The 21,759-nt window shown below is 33.8% G+C and overlaps 1 protein-coding gene across 1 annotated transcript in view; it reads left to right on the top strand.

The window, feature by feature from the left end:
• The window catches only part of PDE3B (phosphodiesterase 3B), a 92,498-nt gene extending 76,432 nt beyond the window's left edge, over window positions 1-16,066 (top strand). The window contains exons 6-16 of the mRNA XM_086614174.1: window positions 2,177-2,387; window positions 2,936-3,009; window positions 3,531-3,634; window positions 4,425-4,559; window positions 6,673-6,784; window positions 7,526-7,639; window positions 10,239-10,438; window positions 12,186-12,389; window positions 12,799-12,960; window positions 14,344-14,587; window positions 14,928-16,066. Of these exons, the coding sequence (XP_086470300.1) occupies window positions 2,177-2,387; window positions 2,936-3,009; window positions 3,531-3,634; window positions 4,425-4,559; window positions 6,673-6,784; window positions 7,526-7,639; window positions 10,239-10,438; window positions 12,186-12,389; window positions 12,799-12,960; window positions 14,344-14,587; window positions 14,928-15,148 (1,781 nt within the window). The 3' untranslated portion in view covers window positions 15,149-16,066. The remainder of the gene's footprint in view (window positions 1-2,176; window positions 2,388-2,935; window positions 3,010-3,530; window positions 3,635-4,424; window positions 4,560-6,672; window positions 6,785-7,525; window positions 7,640-10,238; window positions 10,439-12,185; window positions 12,390-12,798; window positions 12,961-14,343; window positions 14,588-14,927) is intronic.
• Window positions 16,067-21,759: the final 5,693 nt, after the last annotated feature.

The raw sequence follows: 21,759 nt of genomic DNA, 5'->3' as shown, positions 1-21,759 counted from the left end.
CTTCTAAGAATACTCAAAATTACACTTAACATCATTTTTGTAGAAGCCTCAGCTATTCATCAGCTGCTATGTAGGTGCAAAATGTTATGATGTCGATGAGTATGGTTGGTACCTGCTGAAAACTGCGAAGTTCACATACATTAGTAAGGGACTTTGCTTTAGTAATTATGTTTTTCGTAAGGGAACAGTGTCACTTAGACACTCCTAAATACTTGATAGCATCTGAGATGAATATTTAAACAAATTTTGGAAGGAGTTGGAGGAGATTTTGTTCTAACACTATCAGTGTAGTAAGCTTGTAGATTCCGCAACAGCAGTGCTGAATTAATGTTTATATCAGTATTTCAGACATTATAACTGATCTGTTTACCCATATTAATTGAAAACTACTTCTGTTGACATTTCTGTCTATCCATTTTAGCATGATTTTAAAATAACAACCTGTTTAATAATTGTGCTTTATAAAAGTTTAAATATGCAGGTTGGATTGAGAGAGATGAATACACTTTCTAATTTTTTTTTTTAATTTATTTTAAAAAACCCTCAAAACTCACCAGTTTTCCCTGTATTACTTACTGATGGTTTGGTTGTTTGGCTTTGGGTTTTTTTACCTTTCACTCTTCTAACCACCAAGAAACATGCAAACACAAGCCAGATTCGCATGTAAACACATTATCGCACATTCTCAATAGTTCTGTCTTCATAAAAAGCTGGGCTGCCTTCTGTACTTTTCTGCTTTGAATCTTGTGGAAAATACAGAGCACAATGATATTCATTAAGACCTGCTGAATGTGCCCATGTAAAAAGGATGAAATTAAGTAACCAACATCAGAGTATTAATGTATTTTAGTTCTGGAAGGGAGTTTACACATTGCTTATCAGCTTTACAGATCTTTCTTTGCAGCAGTGAAGTGACAGTTGCTTTCTAAAACGTCTGTCTGCACCTAGCAATGTGGTCTTTGACAAATCTTGTCTTCTAGTGTAACAAAATGTAATTAAATACTACTCTTAGGGTGTGTGAGTCAAGTCAGTGTAGCCTGTGACACTGCTGGAAGTGTATGTATAATGTCTACATTCCTTATTTAAGGGCAGTACTGTATATTCTCTTAGTGATTTTTTAGCAGGCCCTGTGCGGTCATAAAACTTATGATGGAGTTTTTGCTTCACAGTTTGCAGCAGAATAAGTGATTAAGCTTTGGAACGTCCCCAGACTACCTCATTAGCTTGCTCATGGGCACTTCATTCTTTTTGATACAAGTATTTTTACAATGGCTATAGCTTACTGTGGGCACTTGTAGATAACTTGTCTTTTGTATATTTTCACAAGGCAAAGAAATTATGTTTTTGCTTAACATAAAATTGTACTGTAAATTCATGTTAGGCCCATGGAGTAGCTGAAGTGCAGATTTACCAGCTTGCTTTCCCAGATTTCACAGACAGAAGCCTGAAGTAAACCTTAGCTTACTGTTTGACCAGGAATGGGGAATTTAATGGACCTAAGGAAGGTGGAGTTGTTGGTTGGTTGGTTTTTATCTCTAATTACCCATGAGCAAACTTTAGATTTTTTTTTTTTCTGCCCAATGGTTTAATAGGTAGATTTGGATAGATGATCATGCCAATTAAAAAAAGTACATCACTGTCAAAAAAGGCGAGTATCCGCCCACTTCAATCTCTTGCTTCAAAAATACATTTACAACATTTTGGGTTTACTCTGTGTTTAAAACTTTCACAAGTGTATTTTTTTCATTATTGCAAAACTATGAGGTAAAAGATTTTTGTCTCAGTCAGTTATCAACACTGAATTGTTTTTGGTTTTGTTTGGTTTTTTTTTAAATTTAAAAAGGAAAGGAATATGGAAAGCTTCAGCTACTGGTTAAATTTTGCCAAAGCTAAAACCAAACCCAAACCTTTGAAAGCCGGATGTCGTAACATGTTACGTAGTTTGCCCATTCAGATGTGTAGCCCAGACTGTGCTGCATAGTTGTAGATCTCAAAACTTGGAATAGATCTAGCTACTTTATATGTGTTTAACAGTGTGACCTATACATCATGTTTTGAAAACTTGCTCGTTCTTTGCAATTTATAAAGGTTCTTGTAGTAAAATTTCAGTCTTTCTAAACAGTGTTTACAATGTTTTTATTATAATCTGAAGCCCATGTAATGTTTGTTTTGGAAGGTGCTTCTCCTGGCCTGAGTCCTGTGGGTTCACCTAGTCACGGATCTGTCTCCAGTGGGGCTTTCAGCAGCTGGTCACCTGTAGAATTTCCTGATACTGCTGATTTTCTAACAAAACCAAGCATTAATATACATAAGCCTCCAGGATACACATTTAGTTTTCCAGATTTTCAGCAGCAAGTTAAAACACCTGTAGGTTATATGTGTAGCAGGTACTGTAAATTCTGTTACATTTTTAAAAACATCATATGCATTGAAAAGAATACAAATAGAATGAAAAAATACAAAAAGACCTATACATCTGTCAGTACTGAAAAAAAGGCATATCACTTCATAATAATCTGTAACTAGATTGTCTGGGGGAGACTAAAGAAAGCGATATGTATGCCATTGGTTTGAAATGGCTCACTGAAAGGAGCAGTTATTGTAGACTAACAATATATTTCCGATTTTTAGAATAGAAGGACTTCATATGTGGGAATTTAATTCTGTATTTCTGAATATGTTCTAAATAATTAGCTCTGCTTTATTAATTCATGGAGATGAGTCCTGGGGAGGTGATGGTTGATAATTTTCTAAGAATAGATTAAATCTGTATGTGCCAAATTTAGGAGAAAATACTAAGGCTGCTTGGTGGAGGAACCTTCAAAAGCATGCCTTTTTAAGAAAAGTATTTTGCAGATATGTTTCAGTACAATACAGCAGTAGCAAAAGAAGAAAATTACTGAATGTTGTCAATATTTTTCATGTATTCTGTAAGTTGTGGACGTCAGATACTCAAGCCTGTTCCAACACCAGAACCAGAGTTTGCAGAATATAAAGAGAGAAAATCAGGTAGGATTTCAAAATAGACAAATATTTGAAATCAATTTGTGGGTGGTTCTTAAGCAAATTAAATTAAAATTTTTGTATTTCTACATGAACTTTTCCCTATAATTTAAGTAACTCATATGCATATATTTTATTTTAGTTTGTAACTTAGGTTAATCAAGATAATCTAAAATATTGTCTGCTTCAGAGTAGGATTTTTATCATAGACATCCACTCACAGCTTTATAATTCTGTACTCCATATAACAAACAAGTTTTCTGCCATCTCAACTAAACTAATCACTGAACCAATTTTTGCAAGTAAAAAGTTATGCTTCTAGCTTTTCCTGATCTTCAAATAAGCTTTGTCTAATAAATCTTGTCCTTTATGTTTTTTTTGTTAAATTTTTAAATAGTAATGTTTTAGAAACGAGCTGTTACTTATATTTCTGTGAAGAATCTGTGTGATCAGTTCAAGAATTATTAGACAGTAGTATTTTACAAACAAATTATTCATGTAGTGTTTATGTATGTATTTTTTTTAAGGTGAAATTGGAAGTGCTAGTGTTTCAAAAGAATCTTTCCATCATACAGAGAAGAAAAGAGATGAAAGGAAGGAAATGATCGATCAAACACAAAATAATCTGCTTGTAAGCATGTAATTGCAAAAAAAACCCTTGCAATAACTTTTATCGATACAGTATTTCTTTATCATTTCTAATATGCCATAAAGAGTTCTTTGCATTGCTAAGAGTTGTGATGTCGGAAGGGAAATGGTGCATTGTTGGAATTCAAATTTTCATTTAACAATTGTGTATTTCCAGCTTGCATGATTTTCACTAGGAAATGACAAGATAGAGATTTGTATTAATTTTTTGTTGATCAAAATTTATTTGTACAGATATAATGTTGATAGTATGCTCAAACACCAATTGACTAGTGTTTTCTTTTGGAAGCTTAGGAAAGATGTGGCAGTTTCAGTGAGACTTACAAATATGTGTTCATACTGTGCCCTATATTGGAAGTACAGGGAGACAAATGGTTTAAGCTATACTAACATTTTGGTTTATACATAATTTTTTTTAAAGCTTGTTCAGTTAATGAACTGTCAAAGCTCAGTAAATGTTTTGTTAGCCTATGCGTATTTTTACTTTGTTTTATTAACTTATCTTGTTTAAAAAGAAATACAAATGAAAATTTAGCACCGTCTCAGAAAGCCCTGGAATCTGCTGCCTCAAAATACGAAAAGTCAAGTCATTAACTTGTGCTATTTGTGCTATGGTACTATTGATTTATGATGTTCTCATAGCCATAGTTACAGCACCATTCAGTAAGTTCAATTATGATTTAGGATTTTCATGGCTTTTTTGCCAATACAACTGACAAATTAGTTTTCATTGTTATTTTAAAGATGATAAAGTATCTTACCCCCTCATACAGGTGGAGCAGAGTCCTGCATTAGAAACAATGTTACTAGACCATGATTCACTAATGGAGAAGATGAACAATTGGAATTTCCAAATTTTTGACCTTGTACAAGAAATGGGAGACCAGTCTGGAAGGATCCTTAGCCAGGTTTGTTGTCTTTTATTGTTTGAGGGAGGGTGTATAAAGCTATTGTTCTTATATATTTTATTTAAACCGTGAAGAAGTTTTGCAGTCTGCAAATAAATGAATGCTAACTTGAAAAGTAGAAATGTCATTTCTCATGTACCCCATCTCATTGTAAACCATAAAAAGTGATTTATCTATAGACAGCTTGCTCCAAATTTTCTGAATTTTATTCTCAATGTAAAAATAGGTTAGATGCACACTTACTACGTTTTGTAGTAATATGCCATTTTCTATGAAAAAAACTGTCTCCTACTTTCAGAATTACTACCTTGTTTGTCAACCATTTCTTTTTTCTTTATTTCAGTAAAATATTTCTGCCAGAGCTACACCTGTGGGGGAAGAGAAGTGATCTTTTAGGCAGTCTTTTGCCTCTTGATCCTACAAACAATGGGATTTTTTTTCCATGCTGCTTTCTGCATGTAGTATCCCTTTTATCTGTTTCTGACTTGTTACTAAGCTCTTCTGTGCAGTTTCATGGTGTGCTGAAGCCAATCTAATGGCAGGTGCAAAAGTATGATCTTGTTGGCTCTTCCCAGCCTCTTCCATTCATCAATGTCATCTGGAAGCTTCTGTCTCTTCCTTTCTTTATACTGGATTTACAAATCACGGAGCTATAGTATGAGCTGGATTTGCTATTTTTATTGCCAGTATGTTAGTTTCCTGCCCTGGAGTAGAAAGCATGTTACTCTTGTTCAAGGGTATTGTTAGGAACAGGCAGCTAGAGGAAAGGACACAAGTGAGAAGTGCTCAGGTGCCGTTGGAAGCGTAGGCCTGCAGCTGTACTGAAGACAAGAAAAAACAATGGGGATAATTTGTCATTAGGCACTGTCTTTTATTTCGTAATACACAGTATTCTGGATATTGTTTTAAATCTTTAGTTAGTCTTGTTGAAATGTTTTCAGGTCTCTTGTCACCTCAGGTAGTGACAGCTGTTAATGTACAGACTAGAGTGCCACAATCCACTTCTGAGCGGTGTCTTTACCGTAGTATGCCAGTACTCTGTGATCCACATTAGCTTACATTTCATTTGTGTGCAATCTAAGGGATAGCTCAAACCTGTAGGTACTTAAGTGTGCAGGTTTCTACTAAAATCTCCCAGATTTTTTCTATCAGTTCTTCCTAATGTTGTGTGTATGTCCTACTTGTCCTTCTCCTCCTCCCACCCCAGTCCTTTTGTCTGTTGTGCTGTGAGCATCTGATACATACCTTACTTAAGAGCCAATTAAAAACTATATTTTACCATCATCAGTTGTAAGGTTCTCAGATTGGGTATGTGTAAGGGGAATGGTTGGGACAAGTGGAAGCAGGGATGTTGCCTCCTTTTGCTCTCATGTTCCTTTTAGTACCTCCCACGCTTCAGAACTTATTCTTTCTCTCAAGCGTCTGAAAAGAGGTGACAAAAATGAGTAGCAGTGACTTGTTTTGGAAAGCTTTCTTAATATTTGCAGTCTTGGAGAGGTTAGGTTTTTGTAGTCACTAAGTTCTACTTGTAAACCATAATATATTTGCACAGTATATACATGTGTAGGTGTTCTGAGTACACTTTTGAAATATTTTCTCATTTACCAGCTACCTTTGTTAAGAATACCCAAGATAAGGCATAATCAATTAAAACAATAGGATTTCTTTGCCAAAGTCTCAGAAATAAATACAATGTTGTTTTCTTTATATAAATGGCTCTGCTACTATAGTTATTTGAATTTTTGAATAATAAGTAAGAACATAGATTTCTTCTTTTTAGGTCACTAATGCAATAAAACATGAGTTCTTTAACATTAGGAAAATTTTGGAGAATATCATTAAAAATAATCAGTTGTGCATAGATTTTATCAGTAAAGAAATACAAGCTTTTATTTTTCTTTCTTTGAAAAGGTGATAAAAATCCACATTTTAATCCACAAATAATTAAACATATCTCTGACAATAGCTTTCAGATAATCTTTGATGGAATTTCAGTGATTTGCCGCTCTATCTGCAACCAAAATTTTAGGAACAGGAATATTTTTAAAGTTGAAAGAGCAGAATATGCTTAGGTATATTTTTCAGTCTAAACTTAATTTTAATATGCATTTAGGTAACTTATACCTTGTTTCAAGACACTGGTTTGTTTGAAATTTTCAAAATCCCAACTCAAGAATTCATGAATTACTTCCATGCACTAGAAAATGGCTACCGAGATATTCCCTGTAAGTAAATTCCAATTACATATGTTTTCTCTTTTATATTAGTGTATCTCCTTTGTTGTGTGTATTAGTTCAATGTTTAATACAGAGGTAGACAATGTCTGAACTTAGTATGTTTTTAATTAATTTGTCAGAATTTAGAACTGATTTAATAAATTGCAGAAAAAAATTGGTGGACTTAAAAACTGAGGTAGAATGTCCTCTTAAAGGATTTGAATGAGTAGTTGAATCAAACATACTGAAGTCAATAGAAGAATATTTACTGATATAACAGAAATTTGGTTTAAGCCCATAATAGAATAATAAGAAAACAAAGAATTTTGATAGTAATTATTCATCTTACTGTTTAGGGCAACCAAATTTACTGGAAAACAAACCAAAACAAAACCTACCCCCCACATCCACCCACCTGTCCCCTGTGTGTCAGATGTTTGCACCAACCCAGATGCTTGTAGGTATCAGATTAGAAGCAATGCTAGTGGCTCACCATCACTGATTTAAAAGGCCCCTCATTCTTTTTCTGACTCTCAAGTAGGATGAAGTATGCTTAGAGGACGTTTGATGTTTATCTAACTTGTTTCTTGAAAAATGTTTGGTGATATAGCCTCTACTAACAATTTAAATTCCATTTTTCCTTTATATTTAATCAAAATCTCCCTCAAAGTTAATTGGATACATTACTGTTTTGTTGTTTCTTTTGATTGTATTTCATAAAAGATTTAATTACATTTTGATAATTTTCAGATCACAATCGTGTACATGCCACAGACGTTCTTCATGCAGTATGGTATCTGACAACACGGCCCATTCCTGGATTTCAGCAAATTCATAATGAGCATATAATGGAAAGTGATATGGGTATGTATTCACATAGGCTATCTTTTTCTTTTGCTGTAAGAATGTTTTACTGAAACTACGATAGGTAAAACAAATTACTCTGGAAGAAAATATCTAATCATTCTTATCACTCAAATATTTTTTTTGTATTCAATACAAGGCAGTAGAAATATCACAATGTTAGTACACACCATTCAGAGATATCATGCAGTAATTTTTAGAAAAATTATTAGATGAGTAGTGGTTAGTTTGTTAGCCAAGAATACAGATTCACTTAATAAATTTTCTGTGCTGAATGAAACCTCTATATACTGCTACAGTCAGCATATTTTTAGCATTTGAAATACATTAGACTAATATTTCTTAACTTTATTGGGAAATTAAATAGACTGAAGAAAAAATACCAAAGTCCAAGTATTTAATTTAATTGAACTTCTCCTTAATGGTTTTAGTGTAAAAATGAGTATTTCAGAATTCTGTATTAGATACCACATGGAGACACTCAGACACTGAAGGGACTACTGTAACAATAACTGCATAAGAGCATCCCTGAAAGAGAAATAAAGACTTCAAAGTCAAATTTTGTATGACATTAGTTCTAACGAAATTTGCTTTTGTATTGTCTGTGACTTCCTGGAATTCACTTTTAAATTTAGATGTGTAGTTTTTACTAAAATATAAATAAATATAACAATTCTAAATATACACATTTATACTAAAATGTATGTAGTTAAGAAAAATAAAACGGGGAAATCCAGCACTCTAAGAACTCTGTTTTATATGTGCAGTAAAAAAAGACAAGATGCAAGTCATGTGGCTTTTAAAGGGCTGTAATTTTACAAAGTAATTTGTGAGCTGTACAGAACATCATACATGCATAGAACACCATAAGTGTATGTTATTTCTTCCTTACTAGTTAGCCCCTCTGCTGTCACCTTTCTCTTTTTTCCAAGTTGGTCCATATCCACTGATTGCACCCTATTGCATTTTCTTTCTCTAAGTGTTACAATGGTTGGGACTGGAGACTTGACTGGAGTAAAGAAAAATTATAAAAATCGTTTTGTTTCCCTCTATAAAAAACTAAAATTAAAATAGGAAATTATAGTCTTATTGCTTTGGAAGTCTTCCGGTATAAATGTTACTTGGATTTTTAATCCTTGCTTATTCTATTAAGTCAAAAGAGCCCCTTTTTATTACGCAAAAGAAGTATTATTGCTTTTTTTTTTTAAGTAGTGACTTTGTCCATGAGAGAGGAGAATAAAACTGTGAGTCTCTTTATCATGTAAATATTTCTAACTCAGTGGGTTTAGTTCCTTTTGCAAGTGTTTCCACTGTCCCCTGAGCTCTTCCTATAGGTCTGCAAGTTCAAGAAATGGGCAAATATACTAAGGAAGATGTTAACTGAGCTTTTCTTGGCCTTATTGAGGTTGGAAAGAAACTGTAGAATGCTCTTTTAGTGTTCTCATTTTAAGAAGGGAGTGAAATTCCAGGTCTGCAGAGCAGCAGGAGGTCTTTAGCAGCATGACAGCAAGGGGAAGGCAAAGAAGTAACAGAAACCTTAACAGTAATGTGTAACCATTGGTATTCACCTGGATTTTTCAACATCTGTGGTTTGGACTCTGAGATGTACATTTTTGTTAGTTTTTCTCCTCTTCATTGCCTTCCCTGGAACTACAAGTGCATTATAGTAATTAAAAGCTGGGATTGTTATGGTTGCTTTCTAAATGGCAACTCTACTGCAGTCAAGAGACCTCGACTAGATAGCCAGTGTCCCTTGTTCCACTAGATTGCCTTCTGTGCTTGCTGAAACGTTCCTCTGAACCAGCCTTCTGCAGCACGAATGAACTGTAGCTGCAAAGAGTGACTTTTCCTCTACGTCTTCTAAGGCACTATACAGTTTCAAGGACCAAGGCAAATCTTTTCTTCCTTCCTCTCTTCTGCTATGAGGGCAGTAAGTGTGGATATATGCCCCACATGTATTGCCAAAAGCGTAAAGTCTACATTTCTTCTAAAATTGTGTGGCAAGATCAAGCTCTGACTGTGGTGAATTAAAAATGTTTCTTTTTCTTGATTATGACTGTTCACAGCTCTTTTGAAAGTCTCCTTTATTTGTGTGAATGGTAGCTATCCCTCAGCATTGTAATGTAAATCTTGTCTGACAAAATGGATCCTGAGGTATATCTGTATGTACTGCTAGGTAAAGAATAGGTTTTAGAACAGGAACATTCTGCTTTCGGGTTTTGCAACACTTCTTACAGGCTCCACAATGTCCTGTAGGATTTTGCCCTCCTTGTGTGATGTCATGAAACAGCTGAAGCTTCTTCTGTATTTGTAAGACTGCATCTATCCTTTTGGACAACTCGTGTGGCCATGACGAATTTAGAACTTACTGGCATTTCAACTTTTCTTCAAAATTGCTGGTTTATCTATAAACAATAGTATGACTTTTTAATTAAAGTATAAGCCTCTCTTTGCCAATTATTGAGCTCCACAATTACAAGAATAACTATATTAAGATTATGTTTGCAATAGTATCTGGCTGAGTCATTTAAAATGTATTTGAAAAATGAATGAAATAATGTTCTAAAATATTTTATTTTTGTAATTTTAATTTACTTAGATGAAGCCAGTGGTATTGCCCCTGTTCAAGTCAGCTACATTTCTTCAAAAAGTTGTTCTATTGCTGATGACAGTTATGGTTGTCTAGCATCAAATATTCCTGCTTTGGAATTGATGGCTTTATATGTAGCAGCTGCCATGCATGACTATGATCATCCTGGTCGTACAAATGCTTTTCTAGTGGCTACAAATGCACCTCAGGTAAGAAGTTCTTTAACCAGAAAATTATTTGTCTGTATCTGAAATAAGAATAATGAAAAGTCTTCTCTTGTATATCCCTACTGTAGCCTGTTTAAGATCGTTTGCCCAATTTAAAAACCGGGAAATTAATTTGTACTTAACTTTTTTTTTCCTGATAAATTCCGATGTAGTTCATATGTATTGGTTGTGTATGTGTGTAAAAATAATTTTCAGTTTACAAAATTGAAAATAACAACTTCAATCAATGCAAGTTAAAGTAAAAGACTACTTCATAGAGAGATGGCCCTAAGACTGTTTAAGCAGCTAATTCATGGATATCTTACATTTTGGGAGTCCTCTGAAATCACAATAGTGCCAGCAGTTGCCATAAAAACACAAGTTCCTCTAATAGCCCATTAACTGCATCACCTAATCTCTGTATTTCAAACTAGTCCTTTATGGTAAATAGCCATTACCTTTAAGGGAGGGAGAGTAAAATAAAAAGAAATCAGCAAGGCATCCTTAGTTTTATCTTCCATGTTCAACTTTGTTGTCAGAACAGGAAGAAAGCAGATGCTATGCTCTTCAGGGTCTAGAAGGCTAAGACAAAAGAGGTAAAGGAGAGTACAGCTAAACAAAATAGCAGATGGGGGAAAAAAAAGGGAAAAAGGAGGGACAGGGGAAAATTGGAAGGAACAGTACTGAAGAAAAGATGCCTAAAATGCATGGCATAATATTTTTATCTAAAGAGTGGAATATTATGTGAGGAAAAATATTTATGATGGCTATTTGGATCTCTCAATAAATCAGAGACAAGAATCTTAATAATAACAACATAACAACAATAATAATAGTAAATCAGAAACCAATACAACTAATCAGGAGATGGAGATTTTAAAAGTGAACTTTTCAGTGAGTTTTCAACAATTCCTTGTTGCAAAAAAAGTTTAGGACTTAGGCATTTGTGTATTTCTGCTGAAAACAGTGTACAAGGAAGAATAACAACAAAGGCGGCAGACATTCATCTCCAATTTTCAAAGACACCACATTCATTTTGTTAATAATCTCTTCCCTTCCTCAAAACAGATTATTTCTGCAGTTTTTCCAAATAATTTTTCAGGTCCTATTTAATATATATTAAATTAATTGTTTTCTAGGATGTTTTGTGTAAACACTTGAGTTGTGAGTAAAATCTGCTACTGTTTTAATATTTTAACTAACTCATTTGTGGTTAAATTGTATTCATCAGCATTAAAGGTAGCGCTTTGAAAACTAGTGATGGTCCACACCATTTTGCATCAACCACAGTTATTACCTGCTTTGGCGTTCTTTTCATGTTTCTTTTTGGTTTTAAACAATACTGAAATTAAGAGGAATTAAAAACATAGATCTATTTTATTTTTTTTTAATGTTAGTATGTCTGCTCCAAACATACTGCCAAGAGTGCAAAGTCTATGTTTTAAGTGGATTATGGATGTGTGCCCACGGTGTGAATGTAGATGTCACTGAGACATCATTAGGGACTTTTAAGGAAATAAAAAACTTCGCTGTTTGTGTTTGGTTTTTTTTTCCTCATCTGCCATTTTTGTTTCACTTGTAACTCTCAAAACTAGAAGGCAAAACATCATTTCCAATAGTTGTTTTGTTTTGTGTTTTTTTTCTTTAATTTAAGACTTGTTTCTGACTAGCCTTTAAGCTTCAGAGTATTTAATTATAAAATTAAATCTTTATCATTTATGACTCTCTTTTTTTCTTTTTTTTTTTGTAGGCTGTTCTCTACAATGACAGATCAGTCTTAGAAAATCACCATGCTGCTTCTGCCTGGAATCTTTTTTTATCACGACCAGAATACAACTTTTTATCAAATCTTGATCATGTAGAGTTCAAGCGTTTTCGTTTCTTAGTGATTGAAGCAATCCTTGCCACAGATCTCAAGAAGCATTTTGATTTCCTTGCAGAATTTAATGCCAAGGTTTGTTACATTTTAGTGTCTGGACTGAGCTGGTCATAATATACTGATGTTAGTGTTGTCACTCAGTAGTTGTTAGTATTAACAACTTGCATTTAAAATTTTACGTTATTTAAATTTAAGTTCCTAAAAAAATGCAAATAGAATATTTTCTTTGTACAAACCAATTGTAGATAGTTTTGTAGATTGTCTAATAAGCCTAGCAGATGTGACACAGGGACTCCACAAAGACCTCAATCATATCTCACATTTCCATCTTCTGAGAGATAATTAAAAAAAAAAGTCATTTACTATATAAGACAAAAAATGTATTAAAAAAAAAAATGCAAGTGTCTGTGTGCAAAGCCTGGAAAAAAATAACATTGATGAATAGTTTTAACTTAATTTTTTAAAATGTATGTGTTCAACCCAGGTCAATGATATGAACAGTCAAGGTATAGAATGGAGCAATGAAAATGATCGCCTACTGGCCTGTCAGATATGCATCAAACTGGCAGATATTAATGGCCCAGCAAAAGTTAGAGAGCTGCATCTGAAATGGACAGAAGGCATTATTAATGAATTTTATGAACAGGTGAGTATGGAAAGGGTAGTTTACTCTTTTTTGATGGCAGACAGATGATCAATTATTTGCATTACCAAATATATAACTAAATTAAACATCATTCCCTGTGTTAAATCTTCAGGTAAGGTATTTCCATCTTCTCTTTCTGAATATTGAACATTTATTTTTATAGGTAGCATACTAACACAGTCTTTTACTTCCTGTCAATTTTGTTAGAAGCTTGAAAACAAGCTCTCTGCGAATGTTGTCTATTTTTCAGATATTAGTTTATTTTCTTTTGGTTTGGTGTGTTGTTTTTTTTCCTTAGAATCATGCTGATAAAATAACATCTTCTACTTTGGGAAGTTAAATTCACTGGAATGTTTCCAGGCCAAATAACATGTATAGAACCCACAAGACTGGAAATGTATATTCAGCTAACTCTTAATGCAAAGACAGAAGATATTGCAAAACTTCCGAAGTTAAATATTAAAAACGCACATTAGTAACTAACAATATTAAAATGTAATAAGATTTTTACAGTGGAACTTTGATAAATAATCCTATCAAGATTAACTGGAAAAGAAGTCTGCTACCTATTTTTACATTTGCAACTTCTGTAAGTTCTTCCAAATATATTCTACGTTTCTACTGTTATTTTTCTCTAGTCAACTTTCCGAGGAGTTAACTATTTATAAGGCAACAAACAAGAATTGAAAAATACTTTTCAAATTAGGAAGATAAAAGTAAACAACAAAATCACTTGGGAGATTTAAGCAATAGCAATAATAATCTGAAGTGCTTAAACTTAACTGTTAGACCTTAGTATTCCAAGTTGCTCCTTTAGGAAAAACTTTTTCATAAAACAATCAGGTCCACAGAAAGGCTGAGATAAGTGATTATAACTCAGAGTTGTGTATAAGCAACTGTTCAATTTTTTCTTCTCCAATTTATAAAATGGAAAAAAAAAAAAAAACCAAACCAAACCACTTTATTCTGGATGTTATAGTTCATTTCATTCTACGACTTTTGGGGGAAGCTGCTTACTCTAGCTGATTACTTTCCCATTTTTTCTGTTCATCAGCAATTGAAGTGAAATCTCTGCCTACTCTGCAGCTGTCTGTAAAGGCAGAACAGGAACTCCAGTAGAACCGAGTCTCCATCCATGCACAAGGGTATCTCACAGCAAAGCTGAAGGGAGGATTATGGGCTATGCAAAGTCCGAGCCATAACATGCTTTATTTTCAACTGGCCTAATTACTCTTTCATTCACTTAGTCTATACTATTATTGCCTTTAGTGAAAAGATACAATCCATGTGACGTTTACTTGGTTGCTTAAAAGTAATCTTTAGAATAAAAAATTGCAGTTAATTTTGCAAGAAGTTCTGATGTTTTTTTCATTTCTTTTTCAGGGTGATGAAGAAGCAAGTCTTGGATTACCTATAAGCCCTTTCATGGACCGTTCTTCTCCACAGCTTGCAAAACTGCAAGAATCTTTCATCACTCACATAGTTGGCCCCCTTTGTAATTCCTATAATGCAGCTGGGTTGCTTCCAGGGCAATGGATTGATGAGGAGGATGCAGAAAGTACTGAAGATGATGATGGAGCACAGTTAGAGAGTGATGATGAAGAAATGGAAGATGATATCATTTTAAGTAAGTTTCTGTTTCAGTTGGTGCTTATGGTTGTAATTTAATAGGTTGAGATTCAAGCAATGATGGTTGAAATTGTGTAGTACAAATATTGTAGATTTTTCAATTATGTTGCTTCATAAATTTTACTCTTTTGATAAATTTTTGTTAATACCAGGAGACTTGCAATTTGAAACAGAAACTCATTGTTATCCTTTGCCATGTCACTATTCGAATATTCTCAATAAGCATCCATGGTTTTTGCTCAAATTTACATCTTTCTTACAACATGCCATTAGTTTTGTATGTGTAAACTATAATTACTTTGAATCTCAAACAAGGAAATATGCTTATAATTTTACAGAAGCTCAAAGAAAAAAAGGTAGACGAGTATTTTGCCAGCTAATACACCATCTCAGTGAAAATCACAAAATATGGAAGAAAGCGATTGAAGAGGAAGAAAAAAAAGCTGAAGGAGCTAAGTTGCTGACTGAGATCTCATCTTTACCTCAAGCAGATGAAATTCAGGTTATTGAGGAAGCTGATGAAGAAGATGAACGACAACTGGAAGACAAGACATGCTAAGAAAACTTCAGTGGTGTCCAGTATGATGATAGCCTATTTTTTTTGTCACTGTGCTGACTGTAGCCTGACACAGTTCACATAAAATTGAAAGGCCTTAATACTGTGAGAGGATTCTTTCTACTCTAGTGGAATCCCACTCCTATGCACTTTCGCCACACAGAATATGAAACTTTATTCAAAGATTGAGTATTGCATACCCTGATGCAAAGTTCTTTATGCCTTAGTTGGTATAAAATATCCTCATATAATGCTGCCTTGCTGAATACAGAACTCATTTTTTTTTTTTCCTTGAGGTACCTGCAATTTTTAAAAACATTCAGTGACTTCAGTTACCAAAGTGGCAAGAACTTTTGCTGACAAGGAAACGTGGGATGAATCCTAATATTATCAATCTCGAGTTGTTTATTTCATGTTGGTTTTGAACATGAATAAGAAAAGGTCTGTGCCTATATGAAAACTCTGTTACTGTTGCAGTGCAAGCCTGTTGTGGGGTGTCTACTTTAATGCAGTAGTGTGCTTAATGTAGTCATCTCAGAGCAACTGTTCAAGGACTGTGACATAAATGCTGAATTCTGATATTTGTGGTTTAAAAAGGAAAAAAAATCCAGGTGCATCTATTTCTGATGCTTTTTATTATTGTGCATAATCTGATGTTTTATTTTTGCAGAAAATATTCAGGTTTGCAGTGGGTGTTCATGATAATTCATTGAGTACAAGGCTATTATCATCTGTTGCCTTGCTGTTTTGTGGTAGAACATTAAAAACCTGTTCAGCTACTTAAATTATTAAGGAATTTTATTCTTTTAGTCATTATACTATATTTCCTGCCCTTACTCAGGTTCCTGTTTAAAACCAAGTCAACCACATAATAGATTTTTATCTTGCACCAATTTCCGGTGTTAAATTTTAAGGAAATAAGATCATATTTCGTTTTTGTATGTAAAACTTTAGGAGAATTAAAGAATTTTTTTTTTTAAAAAAAAGAAGACATAAGCTACTGTTTTAAAATGGGTAGTGTATTTTAATGTGCCTCACATCTTTTCTCCCGTCACAGACATAGCTTATATTGCCTTCAAGTTTGATGTACATCCTGAAATATACATATGGAAAGCAGAACGTGAAAACTTCATGTATAGTTAACAGTAAGATAAACATCACTCTACTATATTACATTTTAGATTGTTGAGTTTTTAAACAAGAAACTTAAACATTCCACATATATATATTTTTAGGAACACTACCATTGTAGGTTTAATTGAGAGGAGGGCAAGCATAGATTAGGCTACAAGTATGTAAGCAAGCCACAAATAAAGCTAGTTTTAGAAATGCTCCTTTTAGTACTAAACATTTATATGCTGTGCACTTGAATTGCATAAAAACAAATGAACACATGCATAAGTTGCTAAATGCTTCTTAGCATGTTTGTGTTTACATTTACATTAGTTGACTTGAGAAAAAGGTAACATTCCTAACATAACCTTGTGTAAATTGTATTACACCATTTTACACAAAGAAATTTTTATTCTGCTCTTTGATTGGCCAGTTTATATAACTGAACAGAATTCTTGGTTTATTTTCCACTAATAAGCTTAATAAGCTTTTTGTTGATCCATTTAGAAGACCACTGAGAAGTGCTTTTGCTATTTTATATATTCAGTGCCAAATCCCCCTTTGCTGCCATTACTATCACTGCATTTTTTTGTAACACGAGCAGTGTTAAAACCAGATATTTCTGTCATTAATAAAATGTTGCACTATTGAAGCTGGCACGTACAGATCATTCACTTGTACTTTACATTTGTTGTTCATATATTTTCCTAACAGATTATTTTAAGACTACAGAAATTATGCTTGTTTCAGTATGCTGTATTCTCAGCATTTTGTGTTTGTACATAAAAAAAAATCACTTTAATATTGTTTATTTTCATTTTTGCTTTGACTGAAAAATGGATGCAAATGAGCTTGTTCATGACAGTTTTCCATTTAGTTTCCTTTTAAAAAAATATTAAAACCTAAAATAAATAATAAGGTAAAAATAACATTTTATCTTTTAATAAAACATTGGCAGCATTTATATCTGGTGATAACATTGCCAGCAACTTTCCGATAGCAGGTTTTCCTTAAACTCCTTAGTAATACTGAAGCAATTTTTAAATTCAGAAAGAAGTAACAAACGTCATTGTTTAATAAACTATAATGCTAATATGTATTTCCAATTAGATCTTTTCAAGTTACAATAGCTTGCTTCAAAAATATGTTTAATTATGAATGTATTCAAAATCCACCTTAAAATGTCTGTTATTAATACATAATATGTGACACTGTTACTCTAAGAGCAAGGGTAAAAAAATGTACAAATGTCCTCAAAGGCTGATTCAGGGCATGTTTGCAGAAGTGGATGTAACTGTAACCGAAGGCATCTTAATCTTTCAAAAACAGAGATGGAGGGTCATGTGAATGTTGACTGAGCTGTTGTCAACAATAATATATCTCCATATAAGGCACATCACTAATTCTGGTCATAACCCACTGAAAAATTACAACCGAATTAAATCTGTGATCACACTTCAATTCACAGCTGCCAAGGGATGCTAAGGAGCACAGAAAAGCACACAAAAGAACACACTTAAAGTACTTTCTAAAGCAACGCTCGCCACTTTTTGTTTTCTTTTGGTCAAGAAGTAGGCCAAATTAGGCTACACTGAAGTTTATGCTGCTACAGTAGATATACCTTTTATGGATAATATTCTTAATTAGTCTTCATTCCCTTTCCTATCAAGAATCTCCCACCTCCTCATTGCCGCCTTTTACAATGTATGTTAGATTACTTGCTCTTATGCATACAATGCATGCAGAACTAGACTACAAGTTTCCTGTAAAGATCCAATTCCCTCCATGCTTCTGGAGACCTCTGGATGTTATGCTAATGCTAAACTAGTCAACAGGTGAGTTCTTCCTCCATGACAAAGTTAGACAATGAGTCTAAGATTCAAAATGAAAGGATTGGTGTAACACTGCTTAAGGTAAGTCCAAATTAACAAAGTTTGTGCAAGACCTGGTTTGCTCCGTGCATGGAACTGTTTCTTCTCTGTACTTCTTGCATTCAATTTTAACCACAACTAGTGGCAGGTGAATCAATAAAAGGAGTTGGCAGAATTCAAGAGCTCACTTTTAGCTCTGGTGCTTCCTCCTGGGCAGGCATAGTTGAGGCTGGGCTTCTGGTTCCTCTAAAAATATACTCAGAATTTGAGGTAATCCAGTGTGTGTGGCACTAACATTCACAGGGCAGTACTTTCGCTTTTGTCCAAAACACATTTCAGAAGGCGAGAGAGGTGCAGAATTGGAAGCATCTTGTATGCTAGTGAGTGTGAGGTCAAGAATCCCAGTTATGAGACTTGTTTTGGAGTAAAAGGATGGAATTAGCTTAAGTGATGAGAATTAGAAAGGAGAAGTAGGAATGGCATACACACATGCATAAAAGATACGTTCTTATTCAGAAAAGAGACACTGTTTATTGTTTCAAGCCAGTTCATTGTCTTCAAATGAATACGGAAATAGGATATCTTTGGTAAATCAGAATATTTGGATTGTTAGAAATGAAATTAAAATAGAAATGAAAACTAAATTTTACTTGTAATAATGATACAATTATCATAAGTTGTGATGCAAGTTTAAGAAAATTTGTTTTTCTGTGGCCAGCAAAGATTAGATGAAAGAAAATAAACGCACAAAGTTGATTCAATGAGGTAAGAAAAGCATGATCAAGGCAGTGTTTTATTTTGCCTTTTTTCCTCCAGCTTTCTTCAGAACTGTGTTTCCGGACAACTTGCTTCTTCATGTCTGTGTTAAGGCAAAGGAGGTAATGAATTGCTTTCATTTTTGCAATGAAGAATTTTCCTTTCAATATCTTCTGAAGTAAGCCTTTAACCTGCTCTAAGAATCACACTGCAGATTCTCAGCGATGAAGCTGGCAAAAGAACACAACTGTTAACTGGTTCCTATCTGATCTTAATTTAATAGGGCCATAAGCAATTAGTACTTTTGTCCTCTGCTAAATGAGAAAGAATAATGTTTTATGTTTCAGAGGAAACAGGAAAGAAAGCTTATGGACTAAGATGCTATAGGATAAATATTCCAGTGCACTTGAGTTTCTAGTTGGCAGTGACCCTCCTGGCATAGTGTACATCTCCCACATCCTAATGTGGGTGAATCCAGCTAATAGATACGTAACTCTTAACTGAGAGCAATCTGTCTCAATGGTTTCGTTGTCCATTTGTTACTCTCATTTCCCAAAGACATTTCTGGCTCAGACTTGAAATACTACTTTTGGTTAGCCTCATTTCTGTTATCTGCAATACTCTAAAACAAAAGAGAGTAAGTAGCAATTGCTTGTTTTGTTAATAATAGCATTAAGATATAGACAGTGGTTCCAGTAAAGAAGAAACTGTTTTCCTTTGGTACTGAGATTGCAACATCTATCCAGAAATTGGCTGACTTTAAATGCTATTGTTGTAATACAGTCAGGATACTGAATGATGGATGTTTAATATATTTAGCTGATGGACATTTATTTGGTTCTGTGTGACACTACAGACACCCTTTAAAAAGGGCACAACAGAATCAGAAATGTTAGACCGGAAGGTTTCTTTTGGAATCTGTACACCGTGAGTCATCTTTTGATTTCTGAACTTCAGAAGATCACAGGTGATAGCAACTGTTGTCTACGATAGGTTGTACCACATAGGCAGTGTTACTGGCAGAATGTTACAGTCTGTGAAATCTAAATAAAGAGAGTAAAACGCTTATACAGAGGAGAAACCTTGTACCTTGGTTTATCTGTGAGGTTTCAGAGAAAAAGAAACATGTAACATTAAACCAATACAGCCTTTAAATGACAGTGAGAGAGCATAGTGTTTCAAATGATTCCTACCATTCACCTTGTAATTTGTCCATGTTCTAAGTATCTTGCCAAAAAACAGGTTATGAGTCACTTCTGACTCATCTTTCCAGATCAGCAGAACCCTTTGCACCTTGAGATCAAAGACTTTTCATTTTACTTGCATATAAAACAAAGACTAATGCTTAGCTTAAAATGTAAGCATTATACCAAAATTCTGAAGGGTAAGCTTGACATTACTTACTGCACATGGGGAGCAGACTGCAGACTTTGTCACTTGTGCCAGTCAGATGTGAAAACTTGCTTCTATATGTGGTCCTTCAAATGGACTTGGTATACCCCTTTTTCTTTTATCATTCTATTCATCCTACCAGAATTTATTAATCTCTGTGGTATTGCCCATTTATCTGACTTGTGTATTAACTAAGCTTTCTCTCAGTCAGAGAAGTGAATGAAGAAGCCCTCCCATTTATCTTTGAGAATGGGTTTGTAATCATTTTCTTCTATTCATCATAAATAAGGCATTATGAAAATACTGTTTCTTATTGCAGATGTCACACCCCAGGAAACATATCTGTCCATTAGACAGATTGCAGAATTCCAGTACAGGCCAGCGAGACTGACCAGAAATATGGAAGACAATCTAGAGAGAAGGAGAAACATTAAATTAATTCAAGAGATTTTTCTGAGTCTAGAGAAAATGAGACTGAAGTGAGATATTCTAAGGTTTTAAATACTTAATAAGGCTGCTTCAAAGAGCAAAGTAATCAGAATAATGTTATCAGTGTTCATAGTGTTTAGGATAAGAAGTAACTGCTTTAGATTGCAAGAAGGAAGATTCAGGCTCAACATGGCTAACTCTACGTATCGAGAGGGTTGTGACCCACTGAAATAGATTGTCTTGGAGTATTAAGGAAGTCTTTAAAAAAAAAAAGAAAAACAGCTTTCAGAAAAACGTATTACTGGGTCAGAGGAGTGAACGGCGTAACTTACTGAGATCCTTTCTGGACCTATTTTTTAAAATACTAGGACTAGAGATGAGATCTGATATGGATCACTTTAAATACCAATAAGAAAATGTGCACTATGATAGAAAATAGTCAAATAATAACACTCAAAGAACAGGAATTCGATGTTTCAAGTGAATCTCTATTTCAGTGAATATTAAAAGCTTTTCATTTACTGAGTATTTAACTGGTAATGCATCTCCCACCAGTAACAGTCTTTTTATCTATTGAGGGAGAGATCTAGAATCCTTTTGAAAAAACAGACAAGGTTTGAAGCTCAGTCAGAGCTAAGATTCTGTCTAGTTGTCAGTTTAGGAATAAATAGAAATGCAGCAGCTAAAATGTTTAAAAAAAAATATGATTGTCTAAAGTTAGTTTGCTAAAGCTTACTGTATTTTAAGTATTTGTCAAGCTATATGGTCTTCTCTAGATCTTAAAATGTATACTTAAGATACTGGGAGGTGCTGGATGCTTTTGAAGATGATGTAATTCATATACTTACAAAGAGGATCGATTTAAGTAAGTGGGGATTTTTTAGATAAATTTTAGCCCTCAGCACTGAGTTTTATTGCAATCAACAATGAATTGTTCTTACAGTCTCTTTTCAAATATATAATCATGACATTCATTATGACATGAAGAACTTGAGTATTTTATAGACTATATGTACAACTTGTGATGAAATAAAAGTGATACTAAGATATGTT

This window comes from Tauraco erythrolophus, chromosome 6 (genome assembly GCF_009769465.1).
Source record: "Tauraco erythrolophus isolate bTauEry1 chromosome 6, bTauEry1.pri, whole genome shotgun sequence".
NCBI lineage: Eukaryota > Metazoa > Chordata > Aves > Musophagiformes > Musophagidae > Tauraco > Tauraco erythrolophus.
Note: the sequence above shows the minus strand (reverse complement) of the source record. Positions and strands in the feature narration are given on the sequence as shown.